The sequence below is a fragment of the Pleurodeles waltl genome, chromosome 4_1, assembly GCF_031143425.1.
Source record: "Pleurodeles waltl isolate 20211129_DDA chromosome 4_1, aPleWal1.hap1.20221129, whole genome shotgun sequence".
NCBI classification, from domain to species: domain Eukaryota; kingdom Metazoa; phylum Chordata; class Amphibia; order Caudata; family Salamandridae; genus Pleurodeles; species Pleurodeles waltl.
In genome coordinates, this window is record NC_090442.1 from 741207296 (window position 1) to 741231331 (window position 24036).

The window sequence follows — 24036 nt, forward strand, 5'->3', positions numbered from 1 at the left end:
CCCCACCATGATTTTCAGTGTCTGCCATGCAGGCACTGAAAATCGCGACGGGTGCAACTGCACCCGTCGCACCCCTTCCACTCCGCCAGCTCCATTCGGAGCCGGCATCCTCATGGAAGGGTGTTTCCCGCTGGGCTGGTGGGCGGCCTTCTGGCGGTCGCCCACCAGCCCAGCGGGAAACCCAGAATACCCGCGGCGGTCTTTTGACCGCGCAGCAGTATTCTGGCGGTTCCAGCCAGGCCGGCGGCTTCCGCCGCCGGCCAGGGTCAGAATGACCCCCATAGTATTGAATAAATCTGATTAATTCAATGATTTTTAGCATTTTGATTAATGAAGCTCTATTTTATTATTGTAATGGATTAAACTAACTGCATAATAAACAGAGTGCTCTGTTCTAAAATATAACAATAAATCAACGGTAACAAAATTCAATAACAGACCTACAAGCAAGCAGCAAACATCAGATACATCTGTTAATAGACATACCAAACTAAACACATCATAAAAAAACGTATTAAAAAAATGACAAGAAATCCATAGTCTCCTGTTGGACCTAGCCCTTTTTGCAGGGTCATCCCCAAACGTTTTTGCCTTCTTTGGACTATTTTCTCTGACCTGTTTTTGTTGGCTTTAGGTCTCTGGGCACTTTACCACTGCTAACAAGGGCTAAAGTGCATAAGTTATCTGTCTAAATGGTATTGTAGATTGTTTTTTCTATGATTGGCATATTTTATTAGCCTGCAGCACTGACAGTGCCTTCCAGACAAGTAACCCTTCAAACATGTCTCAGGTCTGCCACTGTAGTGTCTGTGTGTGCAGTGTTAAACTGCCATTTCGACCTGCACTCATTTGCCAGGCCCAAACCTTCCCTTTAACTACATGTAGGTCACCCCTAAAGTAGGCCCAAGGCAGTCCCATGGGAAAAGTGCAGTGTATTAAAAAGGTACGACATGGACTGGTGTGTTTTACATTTCTTGATAGTGAAAAACTGCTAAATTAATTTTTCACTATTGCAAGGATTATCTCTCCTATAGATAACATAGGGATTGCCTTACAATATCTTTTAAGTGTAATTTCCCGTGGGGGCAGATAGACATATGGAGTATGGCGGTCTCTGAACTCGCAATTTAAAAATGCATCTTTTGGTGAAGTTGGTTTTTGAACTGTGAGTTTGAAAATACCACTCTTAGAAAGTGGGCATTTTCTTGCTTAACCATTCTGTGCCTCTGCCGGTCTGCTAAATACACGTCTGGGTCAGTACGACAGTTGGGCTGTTTCTGTACTCACTCTAGACAGTCACACAAAGGGAGCTGAGGTGTGCCCTGCATATCCTAGTGGCCCATCACCAGGCTGATAGGTCTTCCTGAGCTAGAGTGGTGGGAGAAGCAGACACTTGCACTTGAATAGGGCTGTGCCTGTCCTTGCACAAAGCAGTGTCCAACCCCCTGGAGTGTGTCTGGGGCCAGGAAAAGGCAGTGTCTTGTGCACTACAAAGACTTCTCTTTGATGTTTGCCTACTTCAAAGACAGAAATGGGTATAGGTACTGGGCCTTTGACACCACACAGTTAGAACACTTCTGGACTGAGGACATTCTGCCAGGAAGAAGAGCTAAATGCTATAGAAAGGACTGCCACTCTTCCTGTTACTTTGGTGTGCTGGCCTGCTACTTGCTGCTTCTGTTCTCGGAGTGAAAGGACTGGACTTTGCTTTCTACATCCTGCTTTCCAAGGTTCTCCAAGGGTTTGAATTGAGCTTGCCTCCTGTTAAGAAGTCTCTGGGCCATCAAACACTTAATCTAGCAGTGCCTGGCTCCCTTGCTGAGAGTCCTGACTTGCCAAGTGGTGCCAAATCCAATTCCTGGGCCGTTGGAACTGACCTGTGTTGCAACTAAGAAGAAACTAAGCACATCGACTCCAGAGCGACTTCTGAACCGGTGCCGCTCTCCGACTCCATGCTGCCGCCAACACAGGAGCCATGGTCCCTGGTGTGTGCAACGACCATGAACTGCAACACAGGTCCGATGCCACCACAGCACCTCCAAGGTTCTGCCACAGCGTGAGTCTGAGTGCCGTGTCACCAATGTCTGTGACACCTGACTCTGCTGCAGCACCTGTGGCCCCATGGTGTTATCACAACACCGCAAAGTTGACACCTTACATCTTGACCTGCTGGATTCATTGACCCCGCCAGGTCATAAGTAACTGACGCCTCGCTACTGACACTGCATCACCTCCTCTACAACGGTAAGGAACCGACACCTCACCTCCCCGGTAGCAGTAAGGGAGAGACACTCCCCCTACCCCGCCATCTCTGTGCAACATCTTTGTTTCCTCATCATTTTCAAACGTACTGTACCTAGTGTCTGTGCGACTCCATGACTGTCCGAAACTACCTCGCGAGTTGCGTCAGACTGTTGACAACAAATCTGTCAAGATGCCATGGTAGTCTCAGTTGGAGCCATTGTGTTTCTACGAGCTTTACGGAGATTTAATCTTTGAAAATTCATATCTTTACTTGTGTATGTTGGATTTTGTTGTTTTGGTTTTGTTTTACTCAGATAAATGTTGTCTATCTTTCTAAACTGGTGTAGAGTACTTTTGTGTTACTGTGTGTGTACACAAATACTTTACACATTGCCTCAGAGATAAGCCAGACTGCTTGTGCCAAGCTACCAAGGGGGTGAGCAGGGGTAACCTTGGCTCTGTGACTCGCTTACCCTGACTAGAGTGAAAGTCCCTACTTGGACAGGGTGCACATCACTGCAAACTAGAGACCCCATTTCCAACATCTCTAGGCTAGGATAACAAGTGCCTTAAGCCAGGAACCTGAAAGTGAATCCACTGTACTAAAATATGCTAGCAAATATCTAGACAAGAAACATGATTTCTGGCAAGACAGGTCAGTGAGTTAATTCTTGCCATATCCATCTTAAGTTGAATACCAATAATTTTGAAATATCAACATCTTCTATTTTCAGCAGCTAGAAACAGCAGACGTAAGCAATGAAGAGGTGTTTAATAAAAATAGGTTATTATTATAATGAACATTGTTACATTCAACAAAAAAATCTAACAGGAGAGACAAAGGTCCCAAAATCTGGTAAAAGGTTAACTATGTCCAAGATATTATAAGGGTGACGCTCTAGTGGTTGACTCCTCTACTGCCTAAAATATTGGCTGGGGTGCGGGCGTGCAGATTAGTTTATTGCTGCACCACAAGGGGAAAAGTGTAGTGCCCAAAAAGTGGATTGATTTTAAAATTATTGATATTAAACTGATTGAATTTAAAACTGTTTACCACTGTATTTGGTCGCTGCATTTTGAAAGGGGGGGAACCAAAAGTACTGTGGCTCATAGCGCATTAGTACTTGCACTTTACTATAGAGGCAGAGTGCCATAGAGTATCCAGTGAGGTCGCAGTTCTAGTGGCTGACTCACAGCCTTAAATGTCGGCTGAGGTGTGGGCGTGCTGCTGCTGTGCCCAAGGCATGTCAAAGGGAAGCCCGTCTGTGTCCCTCTGCACTCAAATGGGACCAGAGGCCAGAGACCCTGAACAAATCTATAAAAAGAAGGTAAGCTACTCCTCACAACAACTACTGTAACTTAGGCCCTCACCTTCCATCCACACCTGGCCCCTTCTAAACTTAGAAACAATAGAACAGCAAAGCACAGAATGCAATTTCTCACTATACACCAACGAGGCAGTCAGGCCAAAATACTCCACAATAAAAAGATGGAATCTGTTTCTAATTAACTGCTGATCCCTTCCACGCCATAAACTTGAGATACTAACACTGAATGAGGAAGAAAATCATGATGAGATATTTCTTACAGAAACATGATTACATGATAGCTCCATACCAGAGAGTAAGGACACTCTTCCCACAGGCTACTACATATGCAGGAAAGAACTCACAAATAAAGTGGGTGGTGGTATTGCTGTTGTACTAAAAGGCTCCTACAAGCGTGTATACATTTTCACCCCATCCAAGATTATGAGAACTGTTGGAAATGGCCCTTTTTGCAGGGTTATCTCCAAACCTTTTGCCTTCTTCCTCCTATTTTTTTCAGTTTTTTTTTGCTGGTTTATTGTCTCTGCGCACTTTACCACTGCCAATCAGTGCTAAAGTGCAACTGCTCCCTACAGAAATTGTACTGTTGATTGATTTATCCATGATTGGCATATTTGATTTACTAGTAAGTCCCTAGTAAAGTGCACTAGAGGTGCTCAGGGCCTGTAAATCAAATGCTACTAGTGGGCCTGCAGCAATGGTTGTGCCACCCACATAAGTAGCTCTGTAATCATGTCTCAGACCTGCCACTGCAGTGTCTGTGTGTACAGTTTTGACTGTAACTTTGACTTGCCAAGTGTACCCACTTGCCAGGCCTAAACCTTCCCTTTTTTTACATGTAAGGCACCCCTACGTAGGGCCCTAGGTAGCCCCAAGGGCAGGGTGCAGTGTATGGTTAAGGTAGGACATATAGTAATGTGTTCTATATGTCCTGACAGTGAAATATTGCTAAATTAGTTTTTCACTGTTGCAAGGCCTGTCCCTCTCATAGGTTAACATGGGGGCTACCTTTAAATCTGATTAAAGTGTAGATTCCCTTTGGGAACGGATGGACATGTGGAGTTTGGGATCTCTGAGCTCACAATTTAAAAATACATCTTTTAGTAAAGTTGATTTTAAGATTGTGCGTTTGAACATGCCACTTTTAGAAAGTAGGCATTTTCTTGCTTAATCCATTCTGTGACTCTTTCTGTTTGTGGATTCCCTGTCTGGGTCAGTTTGACAGTTGGGCTGTTCACACCTCTCCTCTAGACAGTGACACAAAGGGGGCTGGGGTGTAGCCTGCATATCTTGATTAGCCATCTGTGCTGGATGGGAGGGGAGGAGTGGTCACTCACACCTGAAAGGACTGTGCCTGCCCTCACACAATGCCGTCTCCAACCCCTTGGTGAGTGTCTGGTGCCTGGCCTGGACATGGAAGGATCTTGCAAACACTTGAGACTTTGCTTTGAAGTTTGCAAACTTCAAAGGCAGAACTGGGTATAAGAAGCAGACCCAAAACCCCAAACTTTTAGAATCTTTCTGGAATCAAGAGGAACCTCTGCCCAGGAGAAGAGCGGAAGAGCTGAAGGAGGAGTACTGTCCCTTTGCTGTGTTGCTTTGCTGGACTGGCCTGCAGTTGCTGCTTCTGCCTGAAAAGAGTGCAAAGGGTGAACTTTGCTGTGTGTCCTGCTTGAGAAAGTTCTCCAAGGGCTTGGAGTAGAGCTTGCCTCCTGTTGGAAGTCTCAGGTACACCAAAGACTTCAGTTTCCTCGACCTGCAGCACTGGGAACTGTGAGTTTTGTGCTGTTCAAGAGGAAAAACCACTGCAAGGCCACCAATGACGCCATTGGCCTGCACCGTGACCTGCCGATGCCACACAGAGTCGCATTGCCCCGCTTCGCATTGCGACCCTGGTCTCACCGACGCCGTCATTGGACAACTTCACTGAGTCACTGCTCGTACCGCGACCTGTGGGCCCGCACTCCGGCATCGCCTGCTCACACCGCAGCCTGGGCATCCCTGACGACGATGCTCCTGCTGACACTGGCACCGCTGCCTGCACCGTGGCCTGTGGACACCGCTCGTGAGGTACACAAAGCACCATCCCATCCCGCACTGCAGCCCCGCTCCACCGACGCCAGCACCATCGACTCCTGTGTCGTCCCCAGGCATTCTGCCTGCACCATGGCCTATGGACACCGCTCGTGAGGGTCACGAAGCACTGTCCAGTCCTGCACCGCTGGCTTTGGCTTACCGACGACAGCGCTTCAGCAACGACGACGACGCTGCCTGCACCGTGACCTGTGGACACCGCACGTCGCACCGCCCCGCTTCACACCTCAGCCCTGGTCTCACCGACGCTGCTGGACGCCCTCACCGAGCCGCTGCCTTAACCGTGACCTGTGGGCACTGCACGTCGCATCGTCCAACTTCACACTGCAGCCCCAAGGCCATCCACGCCGGCGCACCTGACTTCATCAGCCTAGAGTTTGATCTGCAACGCGTGTGCCCTCAAGGGCCCAACAACTCCTGCACTGACTCCTGACCCAACGCTGCAACGTCAGTGACGCCGCATTCCGGAGCTCACCGCGAGGATCACAACGCCCTACAAATCCAAGGTACTGTTTGCGGGTCTTCCCGACACCGTAGCTGGCCCGCAACGCCCCAGCCGGCCTGAACTGTTGGTTGTGTTGATCACGACGCCGTGATAGCCCCAGGTGGAGCTATCGACTTCAAGGAACTGTAGTTTTGAGTAAATCTTGCATAATTCATATTTTTCTTACTGTATGTTGGATTCTTATTGTATTTGGTCTTGTTTTATATAGATAAATATTGGCCTATTTTTCTAAAACTGGTGTGGTGTCCTTTTGTAGTGTTTTCACTTATTACTGTGTGCTATGTGCAAATTCTTTCCACATTGCTTCTGAGATAAGCCTGACTGCTCGTGCCAAACTACCAAGGGGGTGAGCAGGGGTTATCTGAGCGGGTATCTCCCTTATCCTGACTTGAGTGAGGGTCCCTACTTGGGCAGGGTGCAAACCAACTGCCATCTAGAGACCCCATTTCTAACATTGGTGGCAGCGGTGGGATAGGACCTGGATTTGCACTTGACCTACAGTGATTGGCAGTGGCGGTTTCTTCTTTAGGGCGCCAGGGGTCCGCCCCAGCTTCGAATTTTTTTTTTCCCCCAGCTTCAATTTCTGCATCATAAAATGTTTAATACATTAAAACTTCAAACAGTGTGACCCTCGCTCTGCGCAAGGGTCAGGCAAAACCAGGCACTTTCGAAAGACACGTGCTGCAGCGCATGTGCTGGCCGTCGCGGGATTTATAAGGCTTACCTGAACGCTTTAGCATAAGCCCTGGGTTTCCAAAGCTGACTGTCAATCAAGAAGGCTGTGTAGCATTGCAGCCCTTCATCACAGGGTGGGTGGGAACAGGCCTCCATGGTAAGAGTGGGTTGCTGGAGTTATTTAGGGCCATTGTTGGAGTAAATCCTGGTCCCCTGCTATGAGCACTGCTTCGCTGCTGTTGCTGTGTTACTGAAAACATCACTCTGAGCGGTGGACGGGAGACTGCAACCCCTCCCCGATATGCAGCGATGTTTGGATGTGCACGGAAGGCGAGGAAGGAGACGTCTGATACAGGCCCTCCATCAAAGAGTCTTGTGCCTAGAAGAAATGCAGGTGCGGGGAGGAGTGTCGGGGGGCTGCCAGCCTGAGCCCCCGCATACCCTGTTAGAATGGGGCTCTGTCGTCGCACTTTTCTAACCTAGGGGGCTAAGCCATTGCCGCTTCATAGTTGGGCGCTCGGGGGGCCCTCTCGGCCTGGCACCTGCCCTGCCTCTCCCGCACTCATGTCTCCGGCCGCCGAGCATAAGTGCTTTTGAGGTGCCAGTGCTGCCCACCTCCTTGCACCTGTCCAGTGACATTTTAGATTGTACCCTGACTGTACCCCATCCCGCCAGTCTTATCTCCATTAATTTGCTGACTGAACGATGTAAGATGCGAACCATTTCATTTAAATGCCCGGACATGATATTAAAGGAGAGCTTAATATATCTATATTTTTTTACTTTTACGAGTTAGTTATCAATAAAATACCTAGCATGCCGGTACAAAACAGGCTCATTGGGTTAAAGGCCCAAGTGACAGAACGCCCCACTTTTACAGCCCCGCACCCATCATTAAAGAAGCCTCCTGCAGTATCAGAAGGTGAGGGAGGCAGGCAGAGGACAGAACGTGTCTGCTCTGCCGCCCCCATTTGGCATTTCCGAGGGGGTTCGCCTCTTCTTCGCATCTGCAAAAATTCCCCCTTCCCTGCGCACTGCAGGACCGAACTCTGCTTGAGTGGATGGGGGGCGGGTAGGATTTCGAGCTTCTGCAGCCTGGAGTCTGTGTGTGGATGCAGGGTGAATGATAAGTTTTGAATGCCGTATGAGTGCAGGGTGAGTGATGAGCCTATGTGAGTGCAGTGTCAGTGGTGTCCATGAATGAGTGCAGGGTGAGTGATCATCCTTTGAGACTGCTGAATGAGTTCTGTGACTGTATGAGTGCAAGATCAGCGGTGTCCATGTATGAGTGCAAAATGAGTGGTGAGGCTATTTCAGTGCAGGGTGAGTGATGAGCCTGTGTGCCTGCTGAATGAGTGTATGAGTGCAGGGTCAGCGGAGTCCATGTATCAGTGTTGGGTGAGTACTGAGACTGTATGAGTGCAAGGTGAGTGATGAGAGTACACTGGGTGAGTGGTAACAATGTATGGGTGAAGGGTGTGTCTGTGTTGAGCACAGATTGAGATGTGTGATTGAATGAGTTTACTGGATGAGCAGCGTGCCTCATGGATGGAGAGTGAATGAAGTGAATGCCCTGGATGAGTGGTGTGCCTGTGAAAGTGTAACGTGAATGAAGCAGTGCGCCCCTATGAGTGTAGGGTAAGCCAGAGTGGTGTGTGTGGGTGATGCGTCTGCTTAACTGCAGGGAGAATACTGTTTTTGAGTACATTTTTTGCTCTTCTTTAAAAAAATTATAGCCAGCTTTATTTTCTCAAATATTCTTGGTCCCCCACCACCATGTGTGATTCAAGTTTGCTTGAACTTTATATTTAACTTTCTGCCCCACCACTCTTTAAAAGCACCAGTGATTGGTGTACACTGCTACCATATCGCAGACCATTACGTGCCACATCAATTATTTTGTTTTGGATTTTTTTTCTCTTTGACCTATTTTGGATCTTGAGTTCAAGTGAACCCCAACGACATCACGTCTCAATCAAGAGCATCATTCAGTTGTATCCCAGGATTTGTTTTTTGAGGAGGATAGGTTGGAAACCTATTCCATGAAGGAACTGAAGGCAGTTTGTAAAAACCTCAAAGTTCAGATCAGAGGCCTCACCAAAAAGAAGGAGCTACAGGAGGCGCTGAGGGCCTGGGTAGCAGCCAGAGCTGCCAGTGGTCAGTTTGAGGATCCAAATGGAGAGTCTACGGACACAAATTCTAGGGAAGATGTACTGAGGATGCAGGAGCTGCCGGGGGGAGGGGGGAGTTACCCCCGTGCCAAGCAGCAGTGGTGGATCAAAAGGACTGACTCCAGAGGAGCTGGAGGACAGAAGAGAAGCCAGGAGGCACCAGATTGAGTTGGAGAGATAAAAAATGGAGGCTCAGAGGGAGCAGCGAGCCATGGAGGAAAGAAAGATGCTTTTGGACCATGAGATTAAAGTAAAAGAGCTGGATGTGAGGAGCAGGTCCAGCCAGGATGGTAACAGCAATTCCTCAGTGCAGTCAGACAGAATTGTGCACATTCCTAAAAACGTAGGGAGAGAGTACAAGAAGGGAGATGACATACAGAGGTGGTTTCAGGGATATAAGGCGTTCATCCACATGAATGGGGTCCCTGAGAAGAATTGGGGAGCAGGATTGTGGAACCACTTCACAGAGGTGAGGAGGGACACTTTGCTAGCTTTGGGTAAGGGGTACAACCTCACCTACGCTGACATGAAGGAGGCCCTTCTCACTTGGTAAGGTCTCACTCCTGACAAGTACAGGGATCAGTTAGGACACATGAAAGGGGACTTTGTCAGTCCTAAGACAACCCACATTGGTGGCCCCTCTACCGAGGTGGCTAATGTGGCCTTAGGGGGAGGTAGCCCCCAGGGGCAGGTCATAGACCATGCCATGATATCCCTTAGTTGGGAGGTTGACTCAGAGGGTGAGTTGGTGATCCCTGAGGGTGGGAGTCGTCACTTCCACCAGGTAACAGTGAATGAGGTCCCAGTCACTGCTCTGAGGGACAGTGAGGCTAGCCATACAATGATGGTGGAAAGGCTTGTCTCCACAGAACAGTACACCGGCCAGGTGTGTAGGGTGACACCAGCCCATGGGCAGGACTTCTTCAGTCCTATGGCCCTGGTATCCCTAGAGTGGGGTGGGACACCACTCCTGAACTGGTGGGAAGGGAAGTGGATAAATGGTGCAAGTCACCTGGGGTTACTGCCCCCCCACTTTTTAATACCAAAGAGGCTAGAGACCCTAGCATGGCCTGGGGCCTGGCTCTTGACACTGACAGCTGTCAGTGGCCTCTGTTTGTTGTTATCCTTGTGGTCAGAGTTTTCCCTGGGAGGGGAACTGAAGTCAGACCCCAGGGGTAGAATGGGCCACATCACACTGTTGGCCCTGGTGGTTGATCTACAGACCCCCAAGACCTGGATCAAAATTTACAGAGGCCGTCCCAGATCTGATCGCAAGTCTAGCTGTAGAGAGAATTAGTATAATCCTTCTTGGGGATTTTATTGTGCATTTTGATGAATTAAACAACCTGCAAGCATCAGGTATAATACATGACCTTGGGTCCCTCAAATTAACACAAAGAGTAGATGGCCCCACTCCTGACAGAGGGCATTTTCGAGACCCTGTTTTTAGTAACGACCCTAACATTAAGGTGAAGAAAACCCATCCCTTGGCATGGACAGACCACTTTCTGATTCCATTAACACTGACCACTACCCAACAACTAATGACACCAAACCAGCCTGAAGATTTGACTGGAGATGATCAAACCTTAAAGAGAAGTGGATTGTTTCCTTAGCCTCAGCTTAACCAACTGTTGGTGACCACGCAACGCCCGCCAATAGTAAATTCAAAGAGTGGATTAAGCATGCTCTTGATGACAACATTCCAATCACCAAGGTCAAAAAAGGTCAAAAAGAAAAATCAGCCCCTTGGTTTCCCTCTCACCTTCTATCCTTAAAAAAAGAAATCAAATGGCTTGATAGGAACACCGAAAAAACTCCAAACAGATTTGCAATTAGGTATTATCACTTTCAAATTAAAAAGCCAAACCCTCCTACTACGAAGCCAAGATTGGTAAAGCCGCCAAATTCACAACGGAACTATTTAGAATCATCAAATCCCTCACTACACCAAAATCGGGAATTGCTCCACCGGCCCTCACAGTAGCACGCTATGAACTTTCAAAAGAAAGGTTCTGACATTTACTGCACACTTCAACAGACTAAGGGCCTGATTTAGAGTTTGGCTGATGGGGGTAGCCCGTCACAAATGTGACAGATATCCTGCCCGCTGTATTACAGTCCCATTATAGCCTATGGAGATCGTAATACTGCAGACAGGATTTCAGTCACATTTGTGACTGAGTAACCCATCCGCCAAACTCTAAATCAGGTCCCAAATTTGTCACCCAATCCCCCTCGCCTTTCAGAGAAACAGTTGTCTAATGTGCTGTTCAACTGTCTCATACGCCGACTCCTTTACCCCTGGGAAAGGATTATAACTCCAATAGATGTCTCTCTGGTTAGAAAAAGGGACCAGTTGGGTGGCAAATTGCTGCCTTAAACTGTATGGGGAAAAGATTGAGCTGATGATTCTGGGGAATAGAACAGACCCCCAACTGTGTATAGAATGGCCGGAGTGTTTGGGGAATCCGTCAACCTGTTCCTTCCCATAAAAAACTTAGGTATATGGCTAGACAACTCCCTCTTTATGGATGCCCAGACTAAAAACTTTGAGCAACCTGCTTTGGCATCTCCAGAACCCTCTGCAACATTCCTGACTTTCTGCCCAACAAGTCCAGAAAAATCATTCTCCAGGCACTAGTCCTTACCGTCTGGACTATGGGAATTCCCTATAAATTGGCTCACCTAAATACGTCACCAAAAAACTCCAAGCAGTCCAAATGTGACCGCGTGGACTCTCCTAAAAATCTAGAGATGCGACTCAATTAAAAATGCCTTGGCTTTCCACTACTAGCTCCCCGCTAAGGAAAGAATAACATTTTAGTCTCTATGTATAGCACACAGCGGCATCTACTCTAAAGGACCATCCGTGATAAGAGCACTATTGACACCTTATACCACCAGTAGGTCATTAAGATCCTCTAATGCCCCTCTCCTGAAGGTGGCTATTATCAGAAGAAGTAGATTGGGTGGAAGATCCTTCACAAACCTCATTCCTAAACTGTGGAACACACTGCCCTTAAAAATAAGAAGCCAACACATTGATTGGGAGAAGCTGGAACAAAGAACGTCACTCTTAATTGGCTCACCTCTTTTTTAATGGATAGGTCATTTTTAATTTGTGAAAACTCATGTTATTCAGAAGTTTTCTCCCTGAAAGAGAATCATGTGGTGGAAATTATAACACACAAAACAATATTATTTCAGCAGTATTAGCTCGGCTGAGGTGCAAGTGAGAAGATGCTAATGGTGGAGTGGAAAGGTCTTCCCTGCTGAGCATCACCTTGTGTAAGAGGCCTATACCAGCCTTTTACACAACATTCATGGTCCTCCTCCTCACCCCTGCTCCTTCCTCCCCCTAAATGAAGGCCTACTAATGTATCCACGCAGGGGATGGCAGAATTTGTGGAGTTTCACTCCATGGAATTCTGTGGAGTTGCACAAAAACTCTGAGATTCTGCCGAGTTCCGTTAACCGGCAGAAATCGGCACATCATGCTGCTCACACTGATTTCTAGCATTTGAAGCTCGTTCCATGGGGAAAAATCAATACAAAAAGCACAACACAGAGTGCCAGAGGGATCTATTGCTTGAGTTGATTTTGCTGCCGCTCAACTAGATTTTCTACTTGAGCGGCAGCTTTGTCACCGCAAATGGTCTCGACCACCTGCAATCATTCATGGTGAGAAAATCTCTCTGGGTGGCCCCCGCAGTGCCTGAAAATCTTGTTAGGGGATGACAACTCACACTTGCGATCACCAACATACCAGTGCCAATCCACGCACAAGAACAAAACTCCACTATGTGGCTGTTGGAGGAATTTGACTTGCCAAAATTCCACTAACTCCACTGGTGGAGCGGAATTTATTACCCACTACTAATCCAGTGCTCTCGAAGCCTACACAGCCATCCTGACAGTAGGGCTGACCCATATAACATGAGATAATGTCAGGAGACTCAGGAAGGAGAGAGGATATAAAACCGTTCTTTGTACAGAATGACACAATGGGCATATCAAAGCTATATCATGTCCTAGGAGAGTGCATTTGTCATGTGCCATGACACGAAGGTTTTCTGCATCTGACAGAGTACCTCTGTTTGGTCGATGTGTGAGGCTGTACCTGGACCTATAAGGCTGCATTTAGCGTATGATGCAAGGCATCAGCACACAAGTCTGTCCCTGGGCACATGGAGGCTCTGTAATTTTCATATAATTGTACACTGCTGAACATTATGATTGCATCAATGGCATACTAAGACAATACTATTTAGAAGGCTAGCAACTAAAATTGTCTTTTCTCTAAGTTAGTTTTATGTTTATTGTTCTCTTAATCGTACTTATCATAGGGTGACTTATTCACCAAAGGGATGTCACTTGTTATTACATCACTGAGATCTATTGTAACATTATGTCAGTTTGTGCAATGTCATTAAGAAGTCAACTGGTGGGTAGTGTCAGTTCCACTGCCCCCAATATTCTAGTGAATAGACATCCCTGTGCAGAGAAGAGGTACTCTGTCAGCCCTGAACTGGACTGGGTCTGGAAGACATTTGGCATGACGTTTCTATGGAGAGGAACAGCCAAACAGGAAACACTTGGAGTACTCTTAGAGTATGACCAGACCTGCCCTTAGGTATCCCCACCAACTGCTTCTTCAAGGTTGGTAGATGTTTGGAGATAGCGGCTGATGCATCTAAGCTTCAATTTGTAAATAAGGAAGGCCTTTATGTTACTAGGTGCTTTGGGACTATAAAAGAGAAGGATGCTTGACAGCTCTTGCATCCTTCCTCAAGGCAGTAGCAAGGACACTTTCTCCAGAAGGACTCAAGGAACATACATGAGGAAAAGACCCCATACCTGTGGAATAGCCAGGCCCAGCGCAATCCCGCCCAGCAGGAACAAGTTGGTGTGCAGCCAGTTGACCAGTCGGTCTATGCATCCGTTGGTGTGTATGTACAGTCCGGCTTCCAGGTAGTCGAGGGCCTGCATGCCCTGCCCGCACATGGTGTTAATGACGGACTGCATAAGTGGAATGAGAAACAAGTGTCATTAGACAGACAGCAGAATGAGCCAGCTTTATGATGAAAGCAAAGGGGGAGTGGAGAAAAAAATGAAAGAATGAAGGAGAAGGAGGGTGGGATAAAAGGGAAGGAGGGAAAAAAAAGTGGGTAGGAAATTGGAAAGAAAGTTCACATAAAATGAATGGAAGATGGCTGAAAATGTAAGGAATAATAAAAAAGCGCAAAAGAGAATATGGAGAGACAGATGAAAATGGGGTAAAAAAATAACAATGATTCATTTCCTGACTTAATTTCATTAACAATACATTTTCTGCCCAGTAACTGTCATAACTTTATGTGTCGGCCCCGCACCTACAGCCTAATGCTCACCGCTGAACTATGAGATACACTGCGGGGAGACTGTGCTGTCAGAGGGGAGCAACACAGTATGCTAAAATGTGAATGGAAGGTACTTTAAATGAGAAACCTCAGAACGAATTTTATTTCATAAACAGAGCTGGACTTTCTCTTCCTTCAGATCTCTTCACAACTGTGTTTCCAGGTCTCGAAAGGAGAGTCTCATTCTCGGAAAGGCTTTACACAAAGATTCTAGAGGTGCCTGGGCAATTAAAACGAGACTTCGTGTTTTTTAGTTGAATGAACTATCAGTGCCTGTCACAACAGTACAGTCTGAGACCTCTACTTCCACAAATAGCTCTGTGAGAGTACTTCAGGGCTAATACTGCTGAAACCTCCGGCTCCTTTATTAGTTCTGAAAAATGATGTTCTTCATCCAGTCAGCCGCTGATGGGAGTCTGTGGCGTGCAATCAGATCACGCTCATGTCCTCCCCTCACAAACATAACAAGCATTAGCAAAGCCAATAAGTTGCGCCTTTGAGTGCTGCTCTGCAGTATGGCTTCAAAAAAAAAAAAGAGAGAGAGAGAGAGAGAAAAAAAGGGCTATGACGGGGCTGCCCACAACATATTGGAGGCGTGCGCAAAAAGCATGCACATGCATACAAAATGGTGCAAGCATTTTTTTGTTGTTTGTTTACTGAGCCAAGTTGGATTGGTAAACAAAAAGAAAGAAAAATAATGTGAGTGGGTGGCGGAAGCTACAGAGAGCATGGAGTTAAGCAATACGGGCAGCAGGCGGAACCAAAATGTGGGTGGGCAGAAACACAGGGATGCGGGTGGGAGGAAGCAACATGGAGGGCGTTGGTAGGGGAGGTGGCACGGGACATGGGTGAGAGGAAGCAAACTGAGGGTGAGAAACATGGAAGGGGAGAATTAGATACAAGAGCAAAGTGGAGCAGGGAGGGTGAGCAAAGGCATGTGAAAAACGTATTTTATTTAGAAAAAAACAAAGAAAATGCTTAACATAGACTTGGTTTGCTTGATGTAACTAGGCTGCACTATGCCACATTTATGAAAATGCATGTGTAAACGTTGTGTTTAAGTGTCAAGTCAATTGTTTTGCTATCCTCCTCAGCTAAATGGATGCATTTTTGAAAAATGTCAAGGTTATGAGCTAACCATCTGTTTCCTTTTTTTGTAGTGCAGAACAGTCCATTGTATTAAGCCTCATTGCTTATGTTTCTCTTCAATGAACATCAGTTGCACATAAGGGTTTTGAAATTTAACAGTCTTATTGGGTAAATATGCACATAACATTTTAGTGCAAAGATTTCAGAAATCTTACATGATTGCAGACTTTCACTACGTTACGACACACAAATAGGTTTAGAAAGATATTGCATGTGAAAACGATAATGCATTCTTGTCTGCTTTCCCTAGGCGTGCTCATGATGAAAGTGAGTCTTTGCTTGATTAGGGCCCATATAAGCCTTGCCACACCACAATTCTATCTCTCACACTGTGGTGGAAGTGGGCGGGATTGGCAGGGCATGGCGTGCCCCTACTTTTTAAAATGTAATACATTCTGTTCCCCTACTTCTATTATTTTTCAAATGCATCCCAGGACAGCATGCGAGGTCCTCCCTTGAAAGGGATTACATAATAGTTAAGGCTTCCAGCTTTCCGTTTTTACTGATTTTTACAGATAAATACAGACAGAAAACCATCCTCCCTTGAAAGGGATTACATTATAATTAAAGCTTCCAGTTTTCCATTTTTACTGATTTTTACAGATAAATACAGACAGAAAACAATCTATTTCCTGTCTGTATTTATTTTTAAAAGCAGAAAAATACAATCAGGCTTCTTGTGAGTGACTCTCCTTATTGTCCTTCATGAATTCCAGACACAAATCTAAGCAGACAGACACTAGGGGGTTTAAAAACAGGATGAGATTCCCTTAAATACAGGCATATTTTAACATATATTTTTATTTAATGTTAATATTTACCTGTTGGTGTAATGTTTTATTATATTTGGCTGCTTCATTTGCTAAAACTCAACACAAATCATAGTATGAGTGCATGTTTATCAGTTGAATAAATGCGGAAATATACAATTTTACAACTCCATTTATTCTCAAAACTTAAACTAAATACCAATAAAATGGACAAAAAATAAATATGGAATACTGACAGAAATGTTAAAAAACATAAATACCATAAAACCGGGAGCCCTAATAATAACTCAGCCCTGTGCAGTGCACTTTGAAGATGTCCTCAGCAGTTGGCACACTCTCCTCCTCCTCTGTATTTGTGGGTAGAGAACTAAGGAAAGGGGTTGTCAATCTTAGGTAAGCACCTGAAAGCGGTGCTAATGGCCCTGTGGGGAAGTACACCTCATTTAGTGAGGACGTTACCTACCTGTTCCCACTGTGACCAAAACAATGGCCACATCAGAATGAATTGTTGCCCCCCCCTTGACCTAATCTGCCTTTTTTTGGGTGCACACAGACTGAGGACCCCCTCAGGAAAAGAAAAGAGTTCAGTGTGGAATTCCCGGCTGACAGTGCCCACCTGCTCTCAAACCTGCTAGACCCGGGAAATTAAAGGAAAGGAGGCTGCAATAGAAGAGGGCCTCCACTGGTGTCTCTAACCACTGCTGACCGAGCCCTACCAGCCTGCCCTGGAAATCATTCTTGTATCTGCCCAAAGGTCCCCAGATCCTCCTTTACAGCTCTGCTCTTTTCTCAGCACTGGGGCCTGTAAGAGCAGCCTTAACTGCTAGAAGATGAACTCAGTGCTCTATAAAGCAAACCTCAAGGAAGCTGGGAAAACTGAAGAAACCTGGAAAACGCTTAATGTGATGCTTATCAGCTGTTTTGTTTATTTAGTTCAAGCAACATGTAGGCAGTTGTCTGTGTTCAGATTTGTGATCTTTGTGCTTTTTAAATGTGATCTTTTTAGACATGCGTTTTAAATGTGCTTACCTTTTGAAAGGATATACGCAGCCCGGGGTGTCTAGAAAATACCATTTTGCATTTTACTCTCAAGAGCTCTCTCAAGTTTGTTGTGGGTGGGAGAGTTAGTCAAAACATTCAGTTCAAAGGGTAACCTGTGTACAACATATTGCTGATTTTTTAGCAATTAGCTGGCTGACAGGAATGTAGAAGATCCCTGGCCCTGGTGGGTTTCCTATGAGTCAGATAAGGTTCTCCTAACCCCTTCCTCATTGATTTCTGGAGAATGAGTGTGAAATTGTTAAAGTAATCAATGTCCTTCCTGCTTATATTTCACCTGCTTTACTTAATCTTGTATACTCTGTGAATGTTTGCTTTCTCCAGGATGTTGTTTTTTCTTTCAGGCAGCATTTTACTCAACAAGCTGTTTAAGGCATGGACAAAAGTGGGCTCTAGCCCATAGCCCCAACCTTTCTGGGGGCCCCTGATGAAGCCAGCTCTGTTCTGCAGAGTCTTGCTCTGAGGACTTTGCACAATTGTTGAACGGATTGTTTGAAATATTGTTTTCCTTTAATTTGTTTTTAATGGGAGTGATGTGTGACGATCAATTAAAGACAATTTGCAGAAAACTGTGTTTGTTTCAAGCAACATACATAAAAAAAACTCACATATAAGAAATGGGAGGGTGTTAGATTTTTTGCAGTGATATTAGTGAACCTCTGCTGTGTCACAATATTGAAAGCACACCTCACTTTTCCTGAATATTGGATGAAAACACATTAAGAATTTGGTCCAGTCTGCCTGTGCACTGTCAGTGACTTGGGTAAAAAGGGCATAAAATAGCTGAAACTGGATCATAAATTCAAACCTGTTCTGAACAAGGGCCCCAAAATACGTTTGGTCCAGGGCCCCTCAAAGCCTTAAGATGTCTCTATGTTGTTACTCTTGCCTTGTGCATAATGTGAATTGAGTCGCATCCAGGTGTTTATAACAGGGCACAATTGGGTTGCAGCTGAAGACAGTGTGAGTTTCCCTCAGTGGGGCGGAAAAGTGTTCAGTGGGAGAGAGGATGTGGCACTATGGCCAGAGTTGCCGAATTTGGAACAGGGGAACCATGTTCAGCCTTCATGACCAGTCAACCAGACCACTCTCCTGAGGGCACACATTCCCCTGTTAGACCACAGATTGCCCACTAGACCTTAGAAGCCCTGATCTCTTAGCTACAGCAGCTGGACCCTAGCGGTGGCCAGTGTCTGTTAACCTTGAAGGCCTGTGCACCACAACCCATAATGAAGTTGACCTCCAGTCCTGTGGGCAGGCCTACGAAGCTGCACACCAGAGAGCAACAGTGACTCTGTCAACGAGGTCACAGAACCCTTGAGGCCAGTCTCCCTCATATATTGGGGCCTCCATTTGCCTTGTTCCAGCAGTAGTAGTGCAGCTCACCAGGGATCGCCCATGCAGGATTTGAGTGCATACCAAACTAAGTTTTTCAAACTTCAGTCTCTCTGCTTCATGCACAAGCCTTTTTAACATGTGCTGCCTGCTTTGGGGCCACTGGAATTATGCAGCATTGGAGGACAAAATTATGTCGCAGTGTTGACAAAATTATGCATCACAATTAAGGCTGCAGCATAATGTGGTACATTATCTGATACTTTATTATTTTGACAGTTTAACACATAACAGTCTCTGCAAAGTGTTCACCTCATTAGTACCAGTGTAACATACAAATGCAGCAGTGAGAAAGGTGACCAGTCAAATTTTGAAAAGGGCCCTCCCCTTCGCAGCAACACAAGTCACATTTTTAGTAGCTTTTGATCCATTTGAGCTACAAACAATTTTTCAGTTAAAATCATCAGATTATGCAGCAGAAGATGTATTATGTGTCAAATAAGGCAGAACCATAATTATGTGGAAAACATTTGCAGACAAGGATATTTTGCCATTCATGTCTGAACTGCTCTCGTGCAGTCGCTGTTGGGTGGTATTTCCAGACACCTACAGCGCTCATCAGTCGGGCATAAAGATGGTCTGACTACATACTCATCCAATCGTAGACTTCTCTGCAGAGTACATCAAGCAACTCTCACATATGGTAATTGTGAGAGAGGGGCACAGAATGATGTACTCAACAGTGCTCCCCAACATAGAAAACAGACAGCAAGGCACAAGGGTTAATTACAAGTAACTATTATGCACAACATCACCCTTGCTGACTATGCTTTATGCCAGAGCTTATTAACTTATTATGATCCATATCTGGTTTAGCAGCTTCTGTACGACGTGTACTGCAGTAAGATATCTAGGGGGTTTACATGGCCATTCAAGTAGTCTCTACTTTTTTAGATGGTGCAGAAATGGGCTTCATAGCTCAATTGTTGAACAGTGGTCTTTAAAGCAGGAGTTACTTGTGTCTTGCATTTTTTTCCGCTGAACTTAGTTACAGGATAAGTTAAAATTGTGCAGTTTCACATACTGTAGATACCAGTGCAGAATGATCAATGTTACCTAGCGAATTCATGTTAACTTTTATTTAACATTCTCTTCTTTAACTGAAAGATGTTTCAGACGATGCTATTGTAGACACTCACCAGAAAATGGAGGACGGTGTTTCTATTCTCAGACCAGAATCTCCAGGTATCCTGCCACATAAGGTGCTGCTAGTCCAATCCAGAAGCTTCGCAGTCTTTGCCATTCTTCAATTCAGCATCAAGTTTTAAAGTAGCACAGAGTCACAGCCAGGTTCTGACATCCTCCACTGTATTCCCTCAAATTTATTGGGACTTCATAGTTTATGCAAACTATGTAGCATTTTATTACGCCATTGCCCAATTGCGCAAAACATTAAAAAATAATGTCTAAAGTATAGGGTTGCCACATTTTATTCCACACCTAAATTGTCATGATCAAATGGCTAATATTCAGTGTAATGTAAACCCTGATATTAAAAAGTGACATGGACTCTTTCCTAAATTGTGTTGCTGAAAATCCCAATTCATATCCACAGTCAGCATTTGGGATTTTTATATGCAAACAGACAAAAACACACACTCACTCTCTCATCTGTTTTGAAGGTCTTAACAAAATGTTGGTTGATTTAAAAAATATTGTTTTTAACAATACGCACTGCCCCTTAAGACCACCTCATGCCCTGTGTGATTGTTGGGACACCTGAGGTTCACACCAAGCTACGTGACGCACTACGTTTACACAACAAACAGATCTGAGGGGCATCAAGAATGTTGATTACTTTTCTGGATAGTGTAATCCCTCATACTGACATCTGGTAACCCCATTGGTCTGTGTGTCAGCCAATGGGCGACACATTCATACCCTCCCTGGTGCGGGCCACAACTAGTGGCCAACGCCAGGGAAGGGTTTTAAAAATCCTTCGGTCCTTAGTTTACCTCAGTTGGGGGGGGGGGGAATGTGTGCAATCACTCCACCAGGAGTTAAAATATGTATATATTTTTTTAAATAGGATATTGACTGTGGGGGGAGGAGGAGGGTGGGTCGTCCCTTTACAAAATGGGTCACCCCCTGACCAGGACCAATTTCTAAGAACAAAATAAGTGTGTTTACCCCTGTGGGGGGACAATCACACCCCCACATGGGTTTAAAAATAAAAATGTAATTACAAAAAAAAAAAAAATTGACAGGGTGTTGCCCATGAGCAGGGCTGACTCTGTGTGTGGGGGTAGGCAGGGGGCAATTTCTTTTTTTTTTAGATGTGTGGTTTCCCTGGGGGCCATGATCACCTCACCCCAAGGAAACCACACACATAGAGAAAGACACTCTCTCCCTATATATGTGTATAGGTTTTATATATATATATATATATATATACACACACACACACACATATATATATATATATATATATATAGATACACATATATATATATACATATATATATATATATATATATATATATATATATATATATATATATATATATCTTTTAGAAATAAATAAAAATAACTCTTGTGATTATGTTCCTGCTAGGAAAGATCAGACTTTTGTCAAGAGGCAGTTTTGATGCCATAAAGTAGCGCAGAAGGTTTATATGCTTGCTGCAAAGAACAGATCTGTATTTTATGAGAATTGCTGAGTGGATTAGTAAAGCCAGCAGTTACTTGCACTTTAAAACAAATGAAACGTTTGTGTGAAGAGAGCTATGGAGAGATGAAGGGCAATTTTGCTGGGTGGTAGTGATGGAGGAGGAGGAGGTCATGGGAGGGGGAGCGGCAAAAAAGCTTGTCTCACTGGGCGCAAACCAGCGATAAAAGCTGTGATGATGGGCACGTGGCAATGTAAAGTAATAGTGATTTTTAAGGCAACGGAGTCCCATCTGTTGAGAACTCTTTTAGTTATTCTGAGGGAGACGATGAGGACAGTCAAGCTCAAATCCCCATCTTTGCACAGGGACGCGACAGGGAAGGTAAATCGTATTGTGGAGACATCAAATTTATCTATCACAAAACAACCAGGCTTAGTAAGGCAGACACCTGCGTTTTGGGTCCTGGGCTCGGTGGCAATACAGGGAAAGCTAACAAACCCAGACATTTCTGAAAACTAGACTCATGGTGAGTCCACAGAGGTGTGGCTTGTGTGGATTCCCCAAAGTTTTCTTACCCAGAATACCCTGCAAAGGTGAAACATTGAATAAAAACTCTATTTTTCCTTGCATTTTTCTCACACAAACTACAGGAATATGCAGGGATATACAAAATTCCTACCACCTGGCGTTTCCCCACTTGTCCTGATAAAAACGCTGCCCCACATAAAGGACTACCATTGACCGTTGTGTGATCCATTCCTGTCACAGACAGTAAGCCCAGGCACACCAGAGGGGTAAAGCTTGCTGGTAAGCAGTTTGTGGATCCCTGCATATTCCTGTAGTTTACTTCATAGAAATGGAGGGAAAATTCGTGTTTTTTTCAACGGTTTACCTCTGCAGGGCATTCTGGGGAAAAAAAACTTTGGGAAATCCTCACAAGCGATACCTCTCTGGACTCCGCCTGATGTCTACTTTTCAGAAATGTCTGCCTTTGATAGGTTTCCCTAAATGGTTCGTGATACCAGGACTAATTAGTACACTCACCTTAGTTATCATTATCGCCACAATACATTTTGGGACCTTCCCTGTTGCGGGTACTTGGCCTACCCACATAAGTGAGGTAACATTTTTATTGCGGGAAACAGGGAGTATGCTAGGTGGAAGGAAGTTTATTGCTTCCTGAACTTTCCATCACCAAAACGTGTGAAAAAAGTGTTTTTTAGCCACATTTTGGGGTTTGCAAAGGATTCTGGGTGACAGACCTGGTGAGAGCCCCACAAGTCAACCATTCTCGATTCCACTAGGTGTCTAGTTTTAAGAAATATATAGGTTTGCTAGGTTTCCCAATGTGCTGGTTGAGCTAAAGCCCAAAATCCACAGCTAGGCACTTTGCAAAAATCACGTCCGTTTTCAATGGAAAAATGTGATGTGTCCACATATTGTTTTGGGGCATTTCCTGTTGCGGGCACTAGGCTTATCCACACAAGTGAAGTACCATTTTTATCAGGAGACTTGGGGGAATGTTGAGAGGAAGGAAGTTTGTGGCTCCCCTCAGATTCCAGAACTTTGCATTGCTGAAATGTGAGGAACAAGTGTTTTTTAGCCACATTTTGAGGTTTGCAAAGGATTCTGGGTAACATAACCTGCTGGGTCACCCCATTCTGGATTCCCCAAGGTGTCTAGTTTTCTAAAATATATAGGTTTGCAAATTTTCTCTAGGTGCCGGCTGAGCTAGAGCCTGAAATCCACTGCTAGGTACTTTGCAAAAAATGTCAGTTTTCATTGGAAAAATGTGATGTGTCCACGTAGTGTTTGGGAGCATTTCCTGTCGCGGATACTAGACCTACCCACACAAGTGAGGTACCATTTTTATCGGGAGACTTGGGGGAATGCTGAGTGGAAGGAAGTTTGTGGCTCCCCTCAGATTCCAGAACTTTGCAGAGCTGAAATGTGAAAAAATGTGTTTTTAGACAAATTGTGAAGTTTGCAAAGGATTTTGGGTAACAAAACCTGGTGAGAGCCCAACAAGTCACCCTATCCTGGATTCCCCTAGGTTTCTAGTTTGCAAAAATGTACAGATTTGGTAGGTTTCCCTAAGTGCCAGCTGAGCTACAGCCCAAAATCTACAGCTAGGCACTTTCCAAAAAACACTTCAGTTTTCAATGGAAAAATATGATGTGTCCATGTTGGGTTTTTGGGCGTTTCCTGTCGCTGGCACTAGGCCTACCCACACCAGTGAGGTACCATTTTTTCAGAAGACTTGGGCGGAACACAGAATGGAAGAACAAGTGTTATTGGCAATTGTGTTTCTCTACATTTTTGCCTTCCAAATGAAAGACAGTGTATAAGAAAGAAGTCATTTTGAGGAAATGACCTGTAATTCACATGCTAGTACAGGGAGCCCGGAATTCAGAGATGTGCAAATAACTACTGCTTCTAAGCTCGCTATCTTGTGCCCATTTTTTAAATACATAGGTTACCTTGCTAACTATTTTTCACTTTTTATATTTTACCAAAATAATTTCTGCATACCATAAAAACCCATTGCAAGGTGCAGTTCATTTATTGGCTCTGGATCAGTGCTTAATTTGTGCTTGTTGTTTCCGGTGCTGAGCACCGACACTTATTTTTGAGG

General features: G+C 45.0%; 1 protein-coding gene across 1 annotated transcript in view; it reads right to left on the reverse strand.

The window, feature by feature from the left end:
• Positions 1-24036, reverse strand: part of TSPAN33 (tetraspanin 33) — a 173371-nt gene that overhangs the window by 5742 nt on the left and 143593 nt on the right. The window contains exon 8 of the mRNA XM_069229354.1: positions 13878-14039. Coding sequence (XP_069085455.1) covers positions 13878-14039 — 162 coding nt within the window. The remainder of the gene's footprint in view (positions 1-13877; positions 14040-24036) is intronic.